Source organism: Bombus affinis, chromosome 5 (assembly GCF_024516045.1).
Source record: "Bombus affinis isolate iyBomAffi1 chromosome 5, iyBomAffi1.2, whole genome shotgun sequence".
Lineage (NCBI taxonomy): Eukaryota > Metazoa > Arthropoda > Insecta > Hymenoptera > Apidae > Bombus > Bombus affinis.
The window spans coordinates 6,597,330-6,619,685 of NC_066348.1; the positions used below are offsets into that span (position 1 = coordinate 6,597,330).

The 22,356-nt window shown below is 35.2% G+C and overlaps 1 protein-coding gene across 2 annotated transcripts in view; it reads right to left on the reverse strand.

Annotated features, from left to right (window-relative positions):
• Window positions 1–22,356, reverse strand: part of LOC126916660 (ras-related protein Rab-37-like) — a 172,181-nt gene that overhangs the window by 96,462 nt on the left and 53,363 nt on the right. For both annotated transcript variants that reach the window (XM_050722688.1, XM_050722687.1), the window contains one exon: window positions 3,322–3,432. In XM_050722688.1, coding sequence (XP_050578645.1) covers window positions 3,322–3,432 — 111 coding nt within the window. The remainder of the gene's footprint in view (window positions 1–3,321; window positions 3,433–22,356) is intronic.

Below are 22,356 nucleotides of genomic sequence, written 5' to 3' on the forward strand. Positions count from 1 at the left end.
TTTGAAAGTATTATGTTAGAATATTTATTAAAATTATTTAGAATATTTTGCATTATTTTAATATTATACAATATTAATGTAAATGTATTTTTATTAGCATCGAGTTGATATATTCAGAAGCTCGTTCAATTCTTTAATCGATGTGAGACATTTTTCTTACGAATCGAACTGTATTAGTAGAAAGTATTAAAAATTGTGATAAAATTGCAAGTCAGCCTATCTGACGAGCTGATGTTTTTGTAATTGCTTTTATATTGTTGTTTTATGAAGTTGCTTTCTCGCATTACTCGCAATTTTACATTCCTCGTTCGCTTTATTACAATTTACTACAATAGGAATTATAAGAATTGACATAGATGGCTCACTGTACATGTATTGTACCTGTACTTTGAAATTTGAATCTTTATATGCAACAAATAGTTCTCGACCGTTTCCTTCTGCTGTATAAAAACTACATTTACATGTGCTTCATAAATTTATCAAAAATAATATTTTTGTTTATTGTATTTGATGTACATATTTTTAAGAACCACGATCCACTTTCTTACTCCTTCTTACATCATTTTATCCTCCTAAAAAGGATCAACGTACAATTTCCAAGCAAATGAACAATATCATTGATAAAGATGAATACAATGCAAAGATTAGATATCAATTTAATGATAAACTGACATTGAATTCTGAAACTATTTTTCTCCAAAAGCGCTACAAATGGATATTTCTGCAGTACTTGTAACAAGTCATCGACATATTCTATTGTCAAATAATTAATTTCTCTATTATCAACAAATTAATGCATTAATACGTTCTATTGTATCGGTGGTAAAACATCGCGAAACTTTAGTCACCGACATATTCTATTATCAAATAATTAATCTCTCTATTATCAACAAATTCATTCATTAATACGTTCTATTGTATCGGTGATAAAACATCGCGAAACTTTAGTCATCGACATATTCTATTGTCAAATAATTAATTTCTCTATTATCAACAAATTAATGCATTGATACGTTCTATTGTATCGATGATAAAACTTTAGAAACTGACAGAGCTCACACGTACGTCACATCGTAATCTGAATTACTTGTAGAAATTGAAGGGTTAAAAGGGTTAAAAAAAATATTCTCTCCTTCTCTTTTTGAAATATGAAGCGTACAAAAAGATGGAAATACTTGGAGGATTCAAGACGTAAGAATGACAAATACATAGCCGAGGAATGATCGTAAATTTGGTGGGCGCGCGCGTGCAAGTAAACGTCCGCGAGGCAGCGCGTAAAAGCGTCGCGCGCGCCTTTCAGCCTCATGCATAAATGCATCGTTCGCATTGGTAGACGCTGATACACGCAAATGTGACGCGCGACCCTGCGTCGCAATGGGCTGTCACCGCGACGCCTGTAAACGCAAGAAATTGCGCCTGTAAAACGCGCGACGTTTTCTTAATGTTTCTCTGCATCAAATTTCGTTCGTTTGCAATCCCGTTAACAAAGGGAAATGACACTTTATAATTCATTTAAGATTCGCGTCAGAAGAGGATATTTCACCGTAGAAACCGTAATTTGCGATTCTATTGATTTAAAAATACATTTATCGCGTACACCATTAAAAAAGGGATTATAGCGTAAAATATATGAATAATGTACTGTATTATTATATTACTCCGTATGATTATATATAAATATATAATATTCTGCAATCTTGTAGGAAAGTTATAGCAAGATGAAAGTATATTTTCATGGATACACGTATTCTGAGGTTTTGCTGAAAAACGTAATTTACAGTAAACGCATGTTATATGAATATTCTGAACTTTTCCATTATATATGAACTTCTCGGTTGTGTGATTAGTATTCTGAAACTTTGTAGGAAAATTATTGTACGATGAACATATATGACAGGAATTCTAAGATTTTGTCGAATATATTATATCAGTAGCCAACGCATTGGAATTAAAAATTTCTTTCTTCTCTTTTATTTTTAATAAAACTAATGCGAGATAGATACTCCATAACACAGATGTATAATGATAATATTAATTGTTGATCTTCGATTTAAATGCGAATGTTCTGAGTTCTGAAAATTTGACATAATTCAGTTATTTTGAGGTATGTCCAAGTATAGGTTTCGTACGAAAAGTATTCTTACGACGCGACTTCCAATGGAACGAACTCAAATATTGTTGGTAGATGTTCCGTTTACCGTGATAGCTACTTTTTAAAAAGTATTATTCGTCGGATAATACGTTATGCGATTGTTTCAACAGAATAAACGAATTAATTGGAAGACTGTCAGGCAGCTGATGGAAATAGAAAGCAAGTTCAAGTTAAAAAATAAATGAAACCAAATAATTGGGGAAAATTAAGAATGGTAGGTATAATGAAAGCAGGTAAGTAAAGTAAAGAAAGTAGAAGAAAATCGAGTACGGAATAAAATTAATTGGCGAAGCGAACTCTAGAAGGAGAATTTTATTTCAGCCAACGATCGAGTATTTCTTCGTTGCAATTAAGAATAATATCCATAAAACGCTCTCAACAAAGCTTCAACGTTATTCGAGAATCAACTTCTTTTTATTCACTTAACGGAGTACATCTTAAGGAAACGTGGAAATAAAGACTAATCGATGTTATCTTTTTGTGCGATGAAAAATTCAAAAACCAAGTCACTGTTATTCTCATGAAAATCAATAAATCAATACTTACGCTGAATCGTATCTGCTCATGATAGATACTTCATGATCATTTTATTAGATTAACCCCTTAAGATACATTTTTGCCATATGTATCGCGAAAGGTAGACAATTTTGTAATAATAATTACAAGACTTAGCTGGGAAATTATTTTTGATATCATTTTGAGGACATTTATTTAATAAAGCAATGCAACTGAAGACATGTGTTTTATTGATACTATTTTCTTAATATTTAGCGATCTCTCAAGGGGTTGAAAGAACGAAAGCCAATGATGCGGACAACTGACTTGTAAAATTTGTATCGATAATCCTATTCCAAACGCAAAATTTCAAATCTCAATTTTGCTCATCGATCCTGTTCTAAATACTTTCAATTCTTCTCATTAATCCGATCCATATTAACGTACAATATCAAAGCTCTTTTCCAAACACAAACTTCTAATCTTCTCACAGGATGATATTCAAAGAGTAAAAAAATTAAATAAATATTTTACAAAATTCCAACCTGATTTCTTGTTATATTCATCGAATCGTGCTCTTTGCACAAAATATGCATTCAGATTGCAAGTCAAATGCTTCCACTGGCTTTCGTCTAAACAAACAAATAAATATTGAATATTGATGTGGCACGTACCGTGAAGCCGATGCCAACAGTTGCTGCGAAGTTTCCTGGTTGAAATCTTCCGGTATCGAACTGGACCAGCAGAGATGTCTTACCGACACCGCTGTCGCCCAGGAGGATTGTCTGCGATCAAAAAAAGAAAGAGAAGTCGTAAGTCCTCGATCACTATCGTTTTCTTATCAAGCGCACGTCAATCAAACCAAAGTATCTCTTTATTGAACACCGTTTATGTGGACTTTACGATATCGTTCTTCGAATGAATATCCCGTGCAGAACATTGACAGCTTCCGGGATCAATTTTAAAGTGGCCACTTTTATCTTAATCGAAGATTTATTTGCAACAAAGTAGGATTTAAATTGACGATCGACGAGAATATAGATTTATATTACTAATTGGAGGATTAAGAATCATAGTGTTATAAGTCCATTGTCATTCTTGCGTTACATTTTACGTTTATTGTTCTAAACAACTCATTATATTTCCTCAAATTATAAAAGAAGCTATACCGTAGCATAGAATAAATTTATTTAATTACAAAATTAAATGGATGCTACTTGGAATCTGGTGCGTGATGAAAGTTACGATTTGCGATTAAATTGTGAAAATCTTGACTTATGCTACTACGATTGTCAGTTCCCCAATCGATAGTAATTCTTTTTTAATTTCCATCTTCTTTATTGCACAAAGTTGGATGTATTGTTAGAACGTAATTTATCCGTAACTTTTGCAAGTTGGAAAAAATTATAACAACTGACCTAAATCTTCGAATTACAATAATTGTCCTGAAAAATAGATTAAAGAGCGCAAGTGATTTCAAGTAGGTATGTAGATTATATATAGACGAACAATTTTTTCCAAATATCCTGAAATCGTCCAATCAGTCACCAATCAATTTCCAATCATTTTCAAAACGAACCTATAACCTTCGAACTTCCTGTCGAAATCCTAGTTCCCCTCGGCCAATACCGCTTCAATTAGAGGCAACCCTGTAATTACAAGCGAGCAGGAGCATCCTTTACGATTTTTCTTGGCCCGGTGGTAGCTTCTCAAATTACGCGTAACGCATGGTTCGATTTCTCTCCCATGAACCGTGGCGCGCTGTGTGGTCCCATAAAGGCTGCGGTCGGCAGTCAACTTTGTTGCACTTTGACTGTGGCCGTTCCTCGATAGCAACACCTGTAGCCGACAATAGCCGTTTGACCTGCTGGATTATTACATTACGAGCCAGGATGGCACCTGCTTCGCCATGGGTACAAGTTCGGCCATGCGTATAATTTTATAGAAGAAAAGTAGAACTCAAACTACATCCGCCTATTTTTGTTTTCTGATCCTTTACTATGGGCATTCGTATTTTTTATGGAACATTTAATGGAACAGATAGGTACCATTTTATATTCTGACAGTACTTCAAAATACTATGACATATAGTGCCAAAAAACTATAAAAATACCATAAATTATGCAATTTTTTATTGACTAATTATTGCCAATATTCTGATATTATTAGTATTATTGTTATTAATATTACTGTACTACATATTAGTATTATTACTAGTGTATATGCTTATTATTAATTGCTTTAGTTATTTATTATCTTAGAAAATATTTGCTACATCAGGTCATGAAATATCTCTTTTTGTTTTACTTGTCTGAAAACAGTAAAAGTATTACAGAATAAAAGATTATTAATTAATTAATTGTAACCAAATGATATTATTAATATTAATAACAATAATATCATTGATATTAATGATACTAGCAAATAACTATTTGCTTCTAATAACACTAATCATAGAATACTAATAATATTCAATATAGTAATTATTTCATAAAATAATAAATACATAAATAAATATTAATACATGCTTATATAATAATGATAGCAATAATATTAGTAATATTAGCTAATAATTATTTACTTCTAATGATACTAATTATTATTATTATATATGATTATAATAATATTTATTCAAGTATTTATTATTTCAAGAAATGGTTATCACATTGAAGCCTAAAATATCGCTATAAAATATTTTCTTATTATTGCACAAAAAATTACACACGCCACTAATACCATCGCCTATAGAAATATATTCGCGTTTCCGTAAACGTGTATTCAAACACATACTCACGAAAGCACACTGCGTAAATGTTGGTTTATGCAGTCGTAGGCACCACAGTGCGAAAGGCACGGGTGCCATTATCGGTTGGTTAAGGGAGATGAATTACAACGACGCTACGATGAATTTTTCTTACGGAATACCGTAGGAATGTTCAAGTGGAATGTTTCAGGCGATGTTGATGTTCGATGTGGATGTTAAAACGAGTCGTTTCTAATTTTTGTAACAGTTGCGCGGGCTGTAGTCGGGTGTATTCGTTGTTTGAACATACTGACAAACGAAGAATGTGGTAAAATATTGTAAATTAGATGTTAATGGCTAATTTGTTTCTACGATTAATTTCGTTATTACGGCTTTACATTCCTTACGACTTTCTTGATAATAAATATCCCATTTCTCTCTGCCCGAGAGGAATTTCCTGATAAACATAAAATGCTTCTATAATAGTTGCCAGATAGAACATTTCTGATTAATTAATGTACGTTAATAAATAATCTGTATTCGAAAAATCGAAACGCAAGTTGTATGGAAAAATACCTAACAGCAGAAAGATAATTACCCACACATATATTTTATGAATTTTTGAACAATTGATCTATTTGCTCATTTTCAGAGAATTGGTTATTTTGATCACTCTGCTGATTCTAAACGATATCAGATATCCTCACGTAGCAGCTGACAAACTCGTCGCTTCTGAACATCCCGAACTCGTAAACAGGTGATCGATAAAAGATTGCACGATTTGCTGCGATACGAAGGTAATCATTTTGGAGAAACATTTAAATAGACGAGCAGTTACACACAAACATGATTATTAAATATACGTTCGAACAATATACGTATTGCTATGAAAATAAATAAATATCTTATAGTGTATAATTTTCCATACATGTAATAATAAAATGTGATACAACCTCGGTGACGACGTAATGAAAATTTCATTGAAATTTCAATAGAATTTTCAATAACTAGATTTTTCCTGATATGATCGGTAATAGTTATTCCTTAAACAATTTATTATTTGAAACTTCAGAGATATAGATTAGATTATTATTTAGATATACGTGTACAATATGTAAATATGTCACACGCGAATGGCTATAACGGCAAGGCCTGAATCGTACTTTGAATGTCAAGTATCATAACACGTGTCAATGTATCGAATAGGTTCGCCAATTGATGGAACACCTGGATAATTTCAGCTCGTAAAGAGATCGATGATTAGGTTCGAACAGGTTGCGTCGAAATTGAAAGGTAGTCATTTCGAGTGCTAGATGCGAAGATAAGAGTTCAGTTCGGGCATAGAAATGGCTATTCGGTTTATTATCTTGTTAAGAATATCCTCTTTCGGTTCAGAAACTCCATAAAATCGCAAGAGACATTAATTACGATGGAAAGTAACGATAATCGTTAGGATAACGTATAAAGTACAAAAGAAATGATATTTAGTTTAAATTCGTTCGATCGCTGTCTTATTTTATCTTCATTTGTCGATAATAGAGATATGCTGCTTATTACCTTGTCTATGAAAATATTTCATCGCATTAAGTATGCTTTTTATTACTGGAACTGGTATCAACGACTAAGATATCGAACTTGTTTAGAATATTAAATAAGATTCGAATTAATTCATACCGAAATACGGTAGCGTTACGTGAAGCTTGTAATAACAAAGTCAGAATGGAAAGTAGCTATGTGAAGAGATATAAAGTGGCTCACGAAAGTGTACGAACATTCGCCATAGAAGATTTTTATGAATGTATTATATACGTTGTACGAAACATCTTGAAACTTCGTTAGCGTTACAGTGAGACACGACTATCGTAATTACGATAATAATATTTGAAAACGATCGAAAATTGTATGTAGAAGTTACATTTATTACAAACGTATATTTGGTGAGCAGTTAGTATACGATGTGAATAGTAATCTTGAACATAGAATTAGTGCTACAGAAGTTGCACTCGGAATTTTATTTCAATTTCGTTATCAGCAGCTCCTGACGCTTTTAAGTGTTTTATTTGAAATGTACTTTAACTAAAAAATAAGACAATTTAAATAAATAAAAGAAGAAACAAATTCACTTAAATACCAGTTTTGTTCACACTATTGTTGTATTTTATAATTTCTAAGTGTATGATATATCTTAAAATAATTTCCAGGATGCAATCCTGGTTTTCTTTCGCACGTTTCACAAAAAAAGGTGGGTCTGAAAGAATGTCGAGCGGGACTCGACAAAGGAGCTCCTGAGATAAAAACTGAGTGGAAGGGGTTAATATAATACACAATCGATCGTTCAAATATCTCGGTGATATTTTCAAAATATTCCAATAAAAATCTTCTAACTTCCAAATACATTTTAAAATTCGTTTCAAACTCGTCCAATACACCTACGATAACCGTATCATGATTTTCATTATATCGTTAATGAAATTTCAAAATGTTTCAAAATGAAACATGTATCTGAAAAATTACCAGGGGTGGTCCTATGATATTTTCAGTAGCCACCGTGTAACACGAAGGTTAGGAAGGCAAAACGAAGAGAAATGCAGAGCAAGAGAAAAACAGGAAAGAAGAGGGAAAAATAAGCGGAGAACATAAAACAGAGAGAAAGGATGGAAGATAAGGAAACGAAAGGATCATAAACTAACTGGAGAATTCTCAACGAAAGCAGGCAAACGTGAAATGATGATCGTCGCGTCGTCCGGTCTTATCCGCGAAGCTCGTAAAAGTAACAGAATTAGTCAGTCAGACTTTTACTACCTCGTCATAAATTTGTGGCCATCGGTAGATGGGCCCGAAATTATTCGCGACGTTTCCTCGTCATTTTTTATTTCTCTCTCATTTTCTGTTCGTTCACGACACACCTGTGAACAGAGTCCACTGCGAACGGAACTCGACGTTTGACCCAGGCCACGGGCAAATTATTACATTACGACCAACCGCTTCCACCTGCATTACCCTTAGGGATACGCAGCTGGGACTCTTTGCTGAACATGTAATTTCTCCGCCTTACGAACCTTCGTATCGTCGCTGCTCTACTCTTTCTTTTTCATTTCTGAAGGATTTTTATAATTCACTTAACACGTTCACTGCGTACGACGCGCACTCGAGTTGGCTGATACTGCGGTCACTCCAGTTCTTAACTGTTCTATGTCCATTGGTTTGCAAAATGAGAAAACCGTGTTTAAAGTTTGCAAAGTTTATCTTATCAAAGAATATCTGTTGCTTTTTAAGTAGAATTTTCATCGTGTTGTCATAAAGTTACCCTTATTAGCAATATTATTACCAATGAGACATATGAGGATTGGTTAATTACATTTGCTTTCCTTTCCTTTTTTTCTTTTTGAAAAATGGAGTAAAAACATGGACATGTTATTTTAGAATATTCCTGGTGTCGACTTGGATGACATCTGAAATAAAAGTCTTGAAATTGTGAAAATGTATTTCACGATATAAAGACAGGGTATCGTACGAAGATTTGTTCTCAGCTTATAGCACAGTACGAAATGAAAATCGGAGCTGGAGCGATCGTGTTAATCGAATTCGTAGGGTCTCAGTTAAGAATCAACTGGTATTGTATGATCGTGTAACAAATTAATTGGTTTGTTTGATTTAATTCCTCTTTCCTCCGTTTTACGAAGCTCTAGTCCAGTCACGGATACTTGAGGTATTTATGTTTGTTTCTTTAATTTCGAATTTACTTTGTACGTTCAATGAATCAACCACTGAAACGAACTAAGTAAATCAATAGGATTTCAATTAAGTCTCAATTATTACGTATCATGGACTCGTTGTATTCATTCGTTTATTTAGTTTATTTGATATCGAAGTAGCTACTTCTTTTTCTTATCCAGCCCAAATTGCACAACTCATTTGTTCCTCGAGCGATGGAACAAATGGAACAAATGGTAGTCGTTTCTTCCTGACGAGGAAAAAGCTGTCGATTAGATGGGATCGGATGTGAGAAGCTGTAAAAGCGAAACGAGAAGCTTTGTCGCAAAAGGTAGGATCGTTCTTTCGCGCAAAACAGGCCATCGGAAGTTTCGTTTCGTCGATCGACGTTGTCCTTTTTTCGTTCATGCTGTATTGGCTCTTTCGCATGATCGCTTTTAATTCACGCTGATAGAGCAGTTTTCGCCCGAAATTTCGAGTGTAGCTCGAAATTCGAGATCGAAGAACAAGCGTCGAATTAATTTCGCCCTCTTCTAGTCGAATATTGTAGGACGATCAAAAAATTGCCACTTGTATAACGCGATTTGAAAGATGGAAATGAAAGAGAAAAACTTCTTAAGGAAATAACAAACATTCGCGAGGGAATAAAAAGGAACATTTGCGAATAAAGAACAGAGAAATTTCGAAGAGGAAGAAAATTCAACTTACGAAGAAACTGTCACAGCACCTGAAAGCACGGTGGAACTTAATTTTAAACAATTCCGACAGTTTTCTGTTTAAAATTAGAGTTACGACTATCCTTTTAAAATGCCATAACGAGCAATGGACAGTGTGCTGAAGCAAACAGAGCCATTATCAAGTACTCCAAATATAGACATTTCTGATGAGAAAAATTCTGTAAGTTCAGAGACTGGACAGTCGTGGGCACAAATTTTCTAACATTTTTACAAAGAAGAAGCAACACACTGAAATCGGAGATCAATTTTTCGAATAAACAAATATATTTATTGTTCAATTGCTTGATGATTTATTAAAGTATAATTTCTCGTATAAGATAACGTGGACGTGAGCAAAGGCTACAACAATCAAAGGAAGAACGACTTTCTAATTATTCTTCTATCTTTCTTCTTTTACAAAGTACCTTTCACAAAGAATTAGAGACACGCAGTGGAATATAGAGTAGCGCTGATAATAATAAAAAAATTAATTATCAAAATTACCACTTTTCAAAGGTGCGAGTATGAAATTCTCTCGCTATTTTTTTGCAATTCGTTTGAGACTCGAGGGTGAGCTTTACTTGAGTTCTGGCTGAGCCCAGAGATATGGAAGAGAGAAAGGAAAGGAAAGAAAGAAAGAAAGAGAGAGAGAGAGTAGAACGGCGAAGGATAAAGGCCGAGAAGGAAGGAGAGGAAGAGGAGGGAGGGCAGTGAATTAAGTTTCTCCGCCCCTGAGGCCGACACATTCGCCGACACTCGTCACGACCACCCCCTGGGGGTCCTGCGAATCTTTCAATGGAAATTCTGCATGAAGGGGACGCCGCGCCGCCTCGAGGCTCGCCGCGGCGCCGATACCAACAACACGTTACAAACTTCCTTTCTGATTTCTTTGATTTGAAAAAGGAAGCACTTCCCTTTGACAAAAAAATCTCAGGAACGATTTCGTATGGTGCATTTCACCTCTTATTGAGTTTATTATACGAATCATCGTCTTTGTGTGCTACGTTTTGCTTGGCACAATGATAGGATTTCTATAAAATATCTTTCTATAGAAAAAACGTAGGATACAAGGAATTGTAAGAATGCAACCCCCTCAGAATATTTAGAATATTTAGTACATGGCATGCACCATAAGTACGGTTAAACATTCGAAAGGTTAACTGGCATTTCCTTGTATTCATAGAAAGACAAATTCAGAGAGAAATTTAACAGAAACTTAGGGGAAATCCAGTGGCTAGAAAAAGTTGCTGCATTGTATCTATTAGATTGTCCCGAAAGTGTCTTTCGTTCGCAAACGTGTTTTTTACAACAGTGAACCTTCATACAAACGTGAAAGCAAGTGTGTGAAATGTCGTGGTGTTTATCTCAACAGAACAAAATGGATCGTAATTCGACAAAATAATATAAAACAAAAAAACCTTGTACGACTATTATTTGCTCATAAAACGAAAGAAACTTTTCGGACAACCTAATATTCTAACGTTTACATAGATTGATTAATTAGGACTAGGTATATCGAATTTCGTATTGTGCATGACCGTAAATATTTCTGCTTAAATACATTTCGTGGTGACGATATAACTAAAGCAAAAGGTTCCACCTGCTATTGAAAGTTTCTATGAAAATTGGTAAAATAAATCTCGCAGGACATCGGAAGAAATGGCGATAAAATTCGAAGCTTCTACCCTACTAAGAGACCATTTGGACCTGAACGAGGACGCAAAAGTGTACCAAGCAAAACATACGACAGTATGTGGAATACAAACTGGAGAAAAACGCTGCGAAAGTCTGGAGAAGTCCGAACTTTGTGGCGGTTGTCGAAGTCGAAAGTCGTAAAATTTATGGTTGGCCGAAGACGCGGTGCAAAAGGAAAGCGAGCGCCACGTTCGACGTGACAATGCCGGACGTGCACTTATACGGGCTGCATTGTAATTTGCATTGCGCGCTCGCGCACGAAAACGCAAGAGATATCGCGTTACATGCGCCACTCTGTGAGACGGTGCAGGCGCACGTACGCGTCGAATTCGGAACATGTGCAAATGTGCAAGCTGGAACGAAGAGAAGGTCCGCCGGGGAAGGTTGTCGCGTTGTTCACTCACTTTCCTTCGAATACACAGCGTTGAATTTAAATGAATAACTTGTTAAATGTTTTAGACGAATAACTCATTGTGCAAATACATATTTGGTTATTTGAATTTTCACCATTTCAATACTTTGCTATCGAAACATCCTAACGTTTGAATTTTTTCCTTTTTATCCGATCTAACAAATTTCGAATATTTTAATTGTTTTGTGCCATTGTGCAAATACTTCATCATCAGAATACTTTGATATTTGTACTTTCTGATCGCGCTACTTTTATTCAAATACGAACATTTAAATACGAAGATTTCATTATTGCAGTATTTCTTATCCGAATTTCTACTCGAATATTCGTCTCTCCGCTTAGTTTGAACTGTAATCATCGATATCAATAACACTTCACTATAATAATATTTCACAACACTTTCTGATACTTAATTGCAACCTTATTAAAATGTTCTATTATCCGATAGGATGTTATTTAATAAAAATATATACAAACTGCGAGTGAGAAATCGCAAATCATAAAGTACTGATTCATCAATTCTCAATCTCATCTGCTTTCTAATTCCATGAATCTACGCAACCTACGCAATTTTATTTATACATGTACGAGCTACGAATTACAGATTCTACAGGGCACTGATTATTAATTCTAAATCTGATGTACTCGCTAATCTCTAGAAATCTACACAACCTGCACAATGTTACTAAAAGCATACATAAATTATCAATCATAAATGCTGCAACGTACTAGTTCATAAATTCTCACTCCAATTTATTTACTAATTCCACGAATCTACGCAACCTGCATAATTCTATTTACGGGAAGTACGTATACATATAGAAACTACGAAACACAGATTGTACAAAGTATTGATTAATAAATTCCAAATCTGATCTACCCACTGATCTACAAATCTACACAACCTGCACAATATTATCTACTAGAGGTATACGTAAATTACGAATCATAAATCTTACAACCTACCGATTCATAAATTCTCCATCTAATCTACTTGCTAATTTACGAATCCACACAAGCTTTTAAATTTCCACATACATCGCGAGCCCATCTCTCATACTTATCCAAACGTTGTCGATACGCGGTCACGTACGATCGTTTCTCCGAAGGAACTATTGGAAAGACATAAAGATACGTATAGCATACTCGACGGAAGAGACAGAAGAAAGTTGCGGCTCGTTTCATTCGAACGAGAGTAAATTTATTACGGGCGATCCGGTGCAACGTGCCGCTGGCAGACGTTTATTCGATGCCTGGAAAGATAAATAGTCCGGGATAAAGCGAGCCACGGACGTTGCAAAATTTTCAAGATACGCAAGCGACAAGTTTCACTGTTCATTAGGCGAGGATTATTACGCTGCGCGTCGGTGTTACGGGAAAATTTGCCAGAATCGTGAAAAAGCTTGTCAATCGCGTATTTTGTCGGTTACGTTTACGTTTGCAACCGTGGAAACGCTTGATAATTTTATATAGAATTTTGCATGTTATTTATCCAAACATCTGTTTTTTAAATATTAGGTGTATCAATATGCGTATGCAGGTAAGCATATAGGAACCGTGGACTTTCGGAAGAAGAAATTAAAGGAGGTAGCTACCATTGGTTGTTCAAATTAATTATTTTTTGAATGATATACAATTGCATATAGAATAATATAGAATATATCGATTGTTCCAATATTTGGAAATTTTGTTAACAAGTGACCATCGAATAATTGAAAGAACGTAAAAGCACAGTTTGTGTAAAATTGAATGTGTAAATGATGACAGAAGAAAATAATTTTCCATAAAATACGTACGAGCTATTGCTCAACATGACGTTAGATTAATGTGCGTGAAATGTTGAATTTTGAATAATAAATTTAGACGTTGGAACATGCGAGTTTGCTAGGAAAATAAATAGACAAACCCAGAAAATTTTCCTACAAATCTTCAACAATCCAAATTCCTTTATACATTTTCAAGGATTAAGACAAATATTTCTGCATATCCTGTACAATGCTTCTTTTCTTGTCGACATCCAATAGCGCGGCAAGGCCGTGTGCATTCGTATGCTAATCATCTTGAAATGGAACAGAAGAGGAAAGGAGAAGAGAGAGGCAGAGAGGAAGACTTTGAACGATACCAGCGACCACCGACCGATAAACGCGAACGAGGATAACGAGATTCTGCAAAAATGTGTCCGCTGCGCTAAATATAGCCGGTTAATTGGCACTAATTGCGAACATGGCCGTGTGCCACGACTCCGAGCGTGTTGTGATCAAATTTGGAAGCGGAGAATGTCGGTTCCGACGTTTTAATAGGTGGAGGGTGCGGTTGCTGTGTAAAAAATGGCGCCCCACGTGCCGTTTCTAGGTTTTGTTCTCGCCAGGCTGATTTTACCAGAATGTTTCAAGAAATTACTTTTGTTAGTTCGTTTAAGGTACGTACTAGTTTGGCAGCAATGAGAATATTTTTCTTTTTTCTTTAAAAAGAGTGAATATTATTTATAATAAGGTAATTTCGTTGTTTCATATCTGAGTAATAATATATACGTAAAGGATGTGTTTTTTTTTTTAAATCTCATTGTATAAATTAGAAAAGATTGTCAAGAGAGAGATAAAAATTTTGACAGAAAAACGAAACACCGTTGTACAACAAGAAAATTAATTGATTTAAATATTTCAGCTAAATAACAAACAGCCGGAATACTATTAAATAACGCAAGATCAGAGAAATTTGTTAATTAGCCAATATTCTTTTATTTCTCTTTGTTTCTCTCATCATTCGGATATAAAACATTATAACAGGATATAAAAATGGAAGTCAATGTTGGAAATATGATTGCAAAGTTCTTGCATATTTCACTCGAACAAAAGGTATAATCGTACAATCGTCCATTGTGTGAAATTTGAACGCGGGAATAACAAGCTTTAATTAGAAATTTCATAATACGCACATGTGGAGCGTTGCATTTTGCTTTAATGGCATAATCGTAATTCCATTACCAGTTGCGAAAAATGAATACGAGACGGTTTAACGTTACATTCTGTCTATTGGCTTCCAAATTTCCTCGAAATTAGACACCGGGGATGTTATTAATTTAATAATAAGGTTCATGCGGTAACAAGGAACAAACGCAATTTGAGAGTTAGTTAATTGAATATGCGTCGAGCTTGGTATCGGGGCTAAACAAAATGGCAGAGAATCTGCAATACGCGGCATGTGGAACTTTCATTGCCTGATATCATTACCAACTTTTACCATTATATCCTCTGCTTCATAAATGTAGCTCTCCTTTCAAAAATTGATTACATACACGGAAATTCTATTTTACGAATTGTAGAAGAAACTATTATTATTTATAATCTGATGCTCAATGTCACGTTGTTTATAGTCTGTAATTTATATCCTTTCTATTTACGAATAGTTCCATACTTACTAATCCCTTACATGATTATGCATACTTCATTATTATGCATAATCTAACATTTAACATGCTGTAATATACATTAGTATACATAGTATATATTTATAATCCATAAATTATATCAGTGCCATTTTTTGCCTGGCCTTCGATACACCCCAGTACACGCTACTTACAATCTGCTTATGACTATGATTTAGACTCTTTAAATTACTCGTTATTTAACACCTTAATACTATTTCTACCAATTTACGCATCCAATACTATTTGTAACATAAAATTCCTTCATTTCTCTCTCTGATACAGTAAATTCCATATCCATTTCCAATCGTTTCATGCAACGTATATGTGAAAGTAATAATATATAACGTTTTATTAAATACAAAATTTATATACAACAGGATAATTATTTTATATGTAACATAATAACTTGAAGTATTAACGAACACCGTTCTATTCTCTTTTACATCTCAAACAGAAAAGATTTGATTTTATTGCACATTCATTCATTCAATATTTACGTGATGCGTTCGTCTCATAGCGTTTACCTTTTGTCTTGCTTTCTTTCATTCCTCGCTTGTACCAACAGATGTACACACATCTATTTTCTAACAGTATAATCTAAAGTTGCTTTACATCGGTCCACGTTCTAGTAGATTCTAATTTAAAGCTCGATAAAGAAAAAAGCGCGAGCGGATATCGCGTGCTGGCGAACGGCAAAAAGCCGGAAAGGAGAGCGTCGGCCAGATCGAACGCTCGCAGAATATATTAGCGAAAAACTCAATTACGAGCGAACAATAAGAAGGATTCCGCCGCTGCAACCCCCTTTTTGCGGTGGCCGATAGTCGAACGAAATTATTACTCGACCGCCGCGTTTCTTCGCCCATTACCGGGGCAAACTAACTTCGTAACCGTTCGGAATTGCAAATCCCAGCCGACAGCCTCTTTATGTATTATGGATCCGAGGACGTCGGATGGCCAGCGCCCGATTCGCGAATGAAATCTAATTGATTCACCCTGGTAACACAAAAATCTCGCTGGTTACTTTGACGAAGAGCTACAGTCACCCACACAATCGCGATAAATTGCACGATCCTGTAATACGTGTACTACCGGGCGCAAGTATTTGGGCGCTTGGTACAATTCAATTAACAGATCGATATTTTTATTATATTGGGTCAATCACTTAGTTGCCAATCCAATATTTTCAACATTACGATGGAGCAAGGTTTCTCTATCGTTGATTTTTTGTTTCTAGCCATAAGTGGGATCAAAATGTTAGGCTAAATTGGAAGTGAAACAGGAAAATGTCGAGTCGAGTTTCATACGTATCTCCGATAAATAGGCGATATTTCATAAAATCTATAAAAACTGTTAGAATGCGGTTGGAAACATGTTCTAAGCATTCTACGATTAAATCATTTATCTTAAGTGTCTCTATAATTTCTCTATATTTTCAAAGCTACCTTCGACAATTGCCTTTTCATTCATATTAATTAACGTCGACTATTATTTTTATCGATATCTACTAATTATATGTTGTTACCTGAGATAAGATCAGACGTAAAAATTAATACGCACTTAATATGTACGATAGCTAACAAAAATATTCCAACAATTCTAAAAGATTTCTATCTACGTATATATTATACAGAACACCTTGAAATTTCATTAGCAGTGGAACGAGCCACGACAATCGTGGTTATATTAGTCGAATTTAAAACGAATCTGAAAATGTACGTAGAAGTTACAAAATATTTACTGAAAGTATACACTTGACAAAGCTCACCGAAATATTTTTTTTATTATTTAATTTGCACATTTATAATTTGTCCAGCTGGACATACGATAAATTTTTCTAGCTCACCGAAATAGTTTTTTTATTATTTAATTTGTACATTACAATTTGTTCAGCTGGACATACGATAAATTTTTCTAGCTCACCGAAATATTTTTTTTATTATTTAATTTGCACTGTACAATTTGTCCAGCTGGGCATCGATAAATTTTTCTAGCTCAAATATTTGAATACTCAATTACACACTACGTTAATAAATCACAAAATGTAACAACGGCCATCTGTAGCATTCTAATTCTACCTTCAAAACTACTACTCACGTTCTATGCTAATTTTTCGCCAAATCTACGTTCGCAATAAACGTCTGGTAACTTGTACATACGCTTTCAGATTGGTATGAAATTTTACTATTATTCTCACGATAATCGTATCGCATTACAGTCCTAACGAACTTTCAAAAAGTTTCCTATGTTTTCTAAAAGTTGTCGAATACTTTCGTGAGCCGCTACATCTACAATTTCCATTATACATAATCTGAAAAAACATTCGTTCGAAGCGACGATAATGTCCCTAAAAATGGCAAACGTCCCTGCGGTTACTTAGCCCTTCTTGTAGCCACGTTTCACCTGTCATTGCCCGATCGAAAAGGTTGATTCTCCTTTTATCGTGAATCCGAGCAACCGGCTGCTTCCAGACGAACCCGACGATTCAAGCCGCGTTTTTCGCGTCCGCGATCCATTGGTATTCCATGCACCGCCTCCCCGAACTGGGAATTGTAAATTGATAAACGCTCTTCGATAAAGAACTGACCAGAGTCTAACCTATCTGTCATAAGGTGTACAAACGTTTTTCCGCTGAAATTCCTCGATGGTTTTTCGCGTTGATAGCAATTCGCGGAGAAGTGAAGAAATATTTCAATGGATGTCGTACTTACTTTTGGTTCTACGTGTATACGTACATCAAAATGGTATAGCGTAGGCATAGTGTTAGATTGATCGAGAAGTTCGTAAGTGCTTTTATTGAAAATTTCTATAAAGTAACAAAACGTTGGAACAAATGTTGCTTTTAATTGGACACTAAAGTGAGTCTACAAAAAACATCGAAAATCCGATAATAAAAGCAGGTTGCAGATTTTAGCGAGACAACGTTGAAGCTCGTAATATCCAAGAAATTTGTAGCTCGGATGTTCGTTTCTATTCGTCTCATTCATCGAGTACGATATCATCTTGCCGTTCTTTATCGAGGTCTTTACGAGACTTATTTTAAAGATGTGAGCAAGAAATAAAATAATTTAGAGGTCTGTGAAAGTTATTCGAAGGAATCCTCTAACGAAATAGAGGAACAATTTCTCAAGAGAAGATTTGTGAAATTATACACATCGAAAAGTTTGATTCTAGTTAAATCTCTTAACTATCGCCACGAATTTTTCGAACAAGCCAGTAGTTCTTGGTATATTTTACGATGAACGTTGGAGATTTCGTGCTTTGTGCTTTTCGTAGTTGTTTTACAGCTCGTGTAGCATAGAAATACGATATGTACGTATTTGGCAGCCACAGTGGGAAACGTCAGAACCTACGTTTATCATGGCAGAAAATTCAGAAGGCGATCGGTCATTTTCAGGAATTGGCAAATTGACCATGCAAAGACTAGCAAACGTATCGGCTCAAAATTTAGTAGCTGACGAAATGACTAGTAGTATTTATCACAGGCCTTCGATATTGTATGACAATTTTAACCAAGAAAGTAGACTTTTTCACACTTTTTACTAATCTGCTGCCTTTTAATTAAACACTTCTCATTTCACAGGTAATTTTACTACAATTTTCTATGTGAACCTTTTCACGTACGTCGAGTAGTCTTTAAAATATAAAGCGAAACGTAAGAAAAACTCGCGTGTCTTTCGTTTAATCGCAGTTCTATTTACGAAGCACAGGAGAAAAATTGTTTCAAAATCGGCTATTTTCTGCTGAATATAAATAATAATTATGAAAGAAAAGCATCAGCGTTCGTGCAACAGTATATACTTTTATTTTTCGCAGCTGGCCCAGTAGGTCAAATCAGCTGAAAATTCCAAACTATACGGATAACAGAAAACTGCTTCTCGAGCCACTGAATCCATCTAGAATTCTAAAGCTACGAAATCGAAAAGAAAAAGAGTATTACGCGAGAATAAGACAAGAAACGCTAACGTGCCCACCGGAATGAAAATAATGTTTAAAAGGAAGAAAAGTAAAAAATAATCAGATTGAAGATACGAGTAATCCTGCGGTTTCCTTGGAGCGTACACTCGTTCGCTGTTCTCTCTTGTCCTCTCGTACATTCGTCGGCTTGTTCTCGTCTTCCTTCATTACCACGAGGCCGCTAACTCAATTTGTATGCAACTGCGCGAGCCCGCCAAATGCACAGCCGTTTAAGGTCAGCGCAGTTCCTAGCCGAGTTCCAGGCTGGTGCACGCGGAAAAAATCCGCTTGATCTCCAGCTTCTTTTTCCTTTTCTTTTTTCCTCCTTCCCATCTCCGGCTGGCGGGTTTCCTCCCGATGCTGGCAAATAACGAACGAGTCGAGGCACTTTGTCGCTTTATCGTTTCGTGACGATCGCAGGTAAAGCGATTTTTTAGTTCAAGCAACGTTACCTCCGTTTCTGACGGTATTGGCGTTTGAAATTGGTTGTTTGTTTTAACGTGAGATTAGGTGAATTTATGGTTATATGGTTGATACAAATTCGTGGTGATAGCGGGTAAAGCGATTGCCTGTTTAAGAAACATGCTTCTGATGATCGTATTGGCCTTTGAAATTGGTAAATTTGATTCAGCGTGAGATCAGGCGAAGATACGAAGAAACGTGATCAGGATTGGTTGATTCAGTTTCGTGGGCGTAGGAGCTTGGTTTTTAACGGTTGTATCAACAATGATTTAGTTCGATTTAGAGAATAAATAAGATTGGTGATTTCAGATTTCAGATTTCCACTTTAAGAGAACTTGATTTTTTTCTTAGTGCTAGCATTGATATTTCAAATTAGATACTTTGATTTAGAATGCATTTTGGTTGATGTGTATCATAGGATAGATCAATACTGGACTGTATCAGCCATTTGATCCTATTATAGGAGAAGTAAGAAGATTACAGAGGATCATAGACGAAATTTAGATAATATTAATTTAAAAAAGAAAGAGAATATTCTACAGTTATGTCAGACATACAGAGGTATGGAATTCTAAATCTAAATTTCCATTAGTTCCCAGTATTTTGAAAATTAGTATGACACAATATGCATCAATAATGACATGATCGGCATACAAATGACATATCAAGGAAAAATTAAATCGGATAATTAAGTTAAATTACAGAGAAGAAAAATTAAATTACGAAAATAAGGACAATTGGAATGAGCGTGAAACATATCGTATCATCCGAAGACAAATTTCAAAACGAAACCATCTCTCCTACAATATCCTGTTCGAGATAAATCCATTAAGTATATAAATTAGATACTCGTCAAGTTTAGAATTAATATTTGCTAATACCGAAGATCAACAAACTTGCTGTAAGTTCTGGCCGTGGCCGTTTGAAATTCAGTGTTCGATATACAGAGACGCGATCGATGCGTACGATGCAACCGGAAACACGTAATTTCCCCATGAATGGTCAAAAGCAGCCGGATTCGACGTTAATGCCACGACGACGCAACGTATCGAGCAACGACTTAATCATATTCTAGTAGTAGCGCCGTTCGGCTCAAACACTCGACCATAGCCAATTGTGCTCTTAATCCACCCACACAGTCTCGTTACCTCTCTACTGCGTCGAGTGCTGTGAATCAGCCTATTGATCGAACCTGGAGAACCATGAACACTTGGAATAACATATACACTTGATCGAAGATCATTCGTTGGTCCACGCTGTTTGCTCTTTAATTTCATGTTCCTCTTAATGGTTTATAGGTCTGAATTAGGTTAATCGTCTATAGCCTTCTATGGCGGTCACTTCAGGCGATGGATTTTCTTTAACGGGAATCTCTTACCTATCTGATTGCGTGAGAAGAAAAAATAATTATCTTTTAATTCTTTGTGGAAAATACACTTACATATAGAATATTATTTATTTTGGAAGTGATGTAAGTCAATTTACAGCCAATAAAATATATATCATTTTAATTAAATTCGTCTGAAAGAAATTGATGAATTAGTAGAAACATTGCCAGACTTGACAGAATTATTTTATATTTTTCAATTGATTAATATGCCAATATAATTTTCTCGAAACAATAAAAAATGGACTTGCACCACTTTCAAAATAAATGGTCCATACATGGCCATCGAGCGTTGAACTTGGTCATTCGCAAAAAGAATCTCGTATACCCAGGAATATTTTTATTCAAAAAATGTTTCTCCTATCTTTTAGAATTATACCTGAATTATACTTGATTTATATTGTACTGTGCGTATGGATACTTATTGCACAAATGAATATTGTAATTACAAAATGGACTCGATATCGATCATCATACGTATCATAAGAAAAACTAAATCACGCTACGGTTCGAAAATTTCAAAGTTACAGTTGCTCTACGTTTGAGATTAGTAAATTTCAGAAAAGTTTCAGATTTAAGAGGCTCGAGAATATATGAGTATTAGACAATTGCACATCAGAGAATCCATCGATTAGTAGAAGCAATGAATTCGTTTGACACTGCCATAGACTGCGAATTTAGATACATTTAAATATGAAAATGCAAAAATGTACAGAATGCACGTAATACACAGAATATATAGAAAATATGCAAAGCTTCATAATATTTAGATAAAGCAATTTTCTACCTGGGCTCCATCTTTTCAATTGTCCGCTTCATCGAAGTATTTACGAATTTGTATAAATATCCACAATCCAGTCATGACGATGACGAACCACATAGTATCCGAAAGATACTTGATAGTAAATTGAACAAAAGGAACGTGGTTTCTCGAATCGATTGTAAAGTGCACCAGCCTCCCTTCTTGCCGAAAGATTTGCAACAGTACAGCCGGTTGCAGCGCACCCAGCTCTTCAATTATCCCTTATAGGAGTGAATACTCGCTGGAAGAAAATGCGAGGCAAGAACCGGCTCGGGACCGTGGACCCCCTACCGGTTTTACTTCGCCCTGCCGATCACTGGAGCAGTTCTGGCTCCTTCCCTCGAATCAGACCCCGAGGATTCCCTCGTTAATTGCCGTGACATCCTGAAAACGCTTC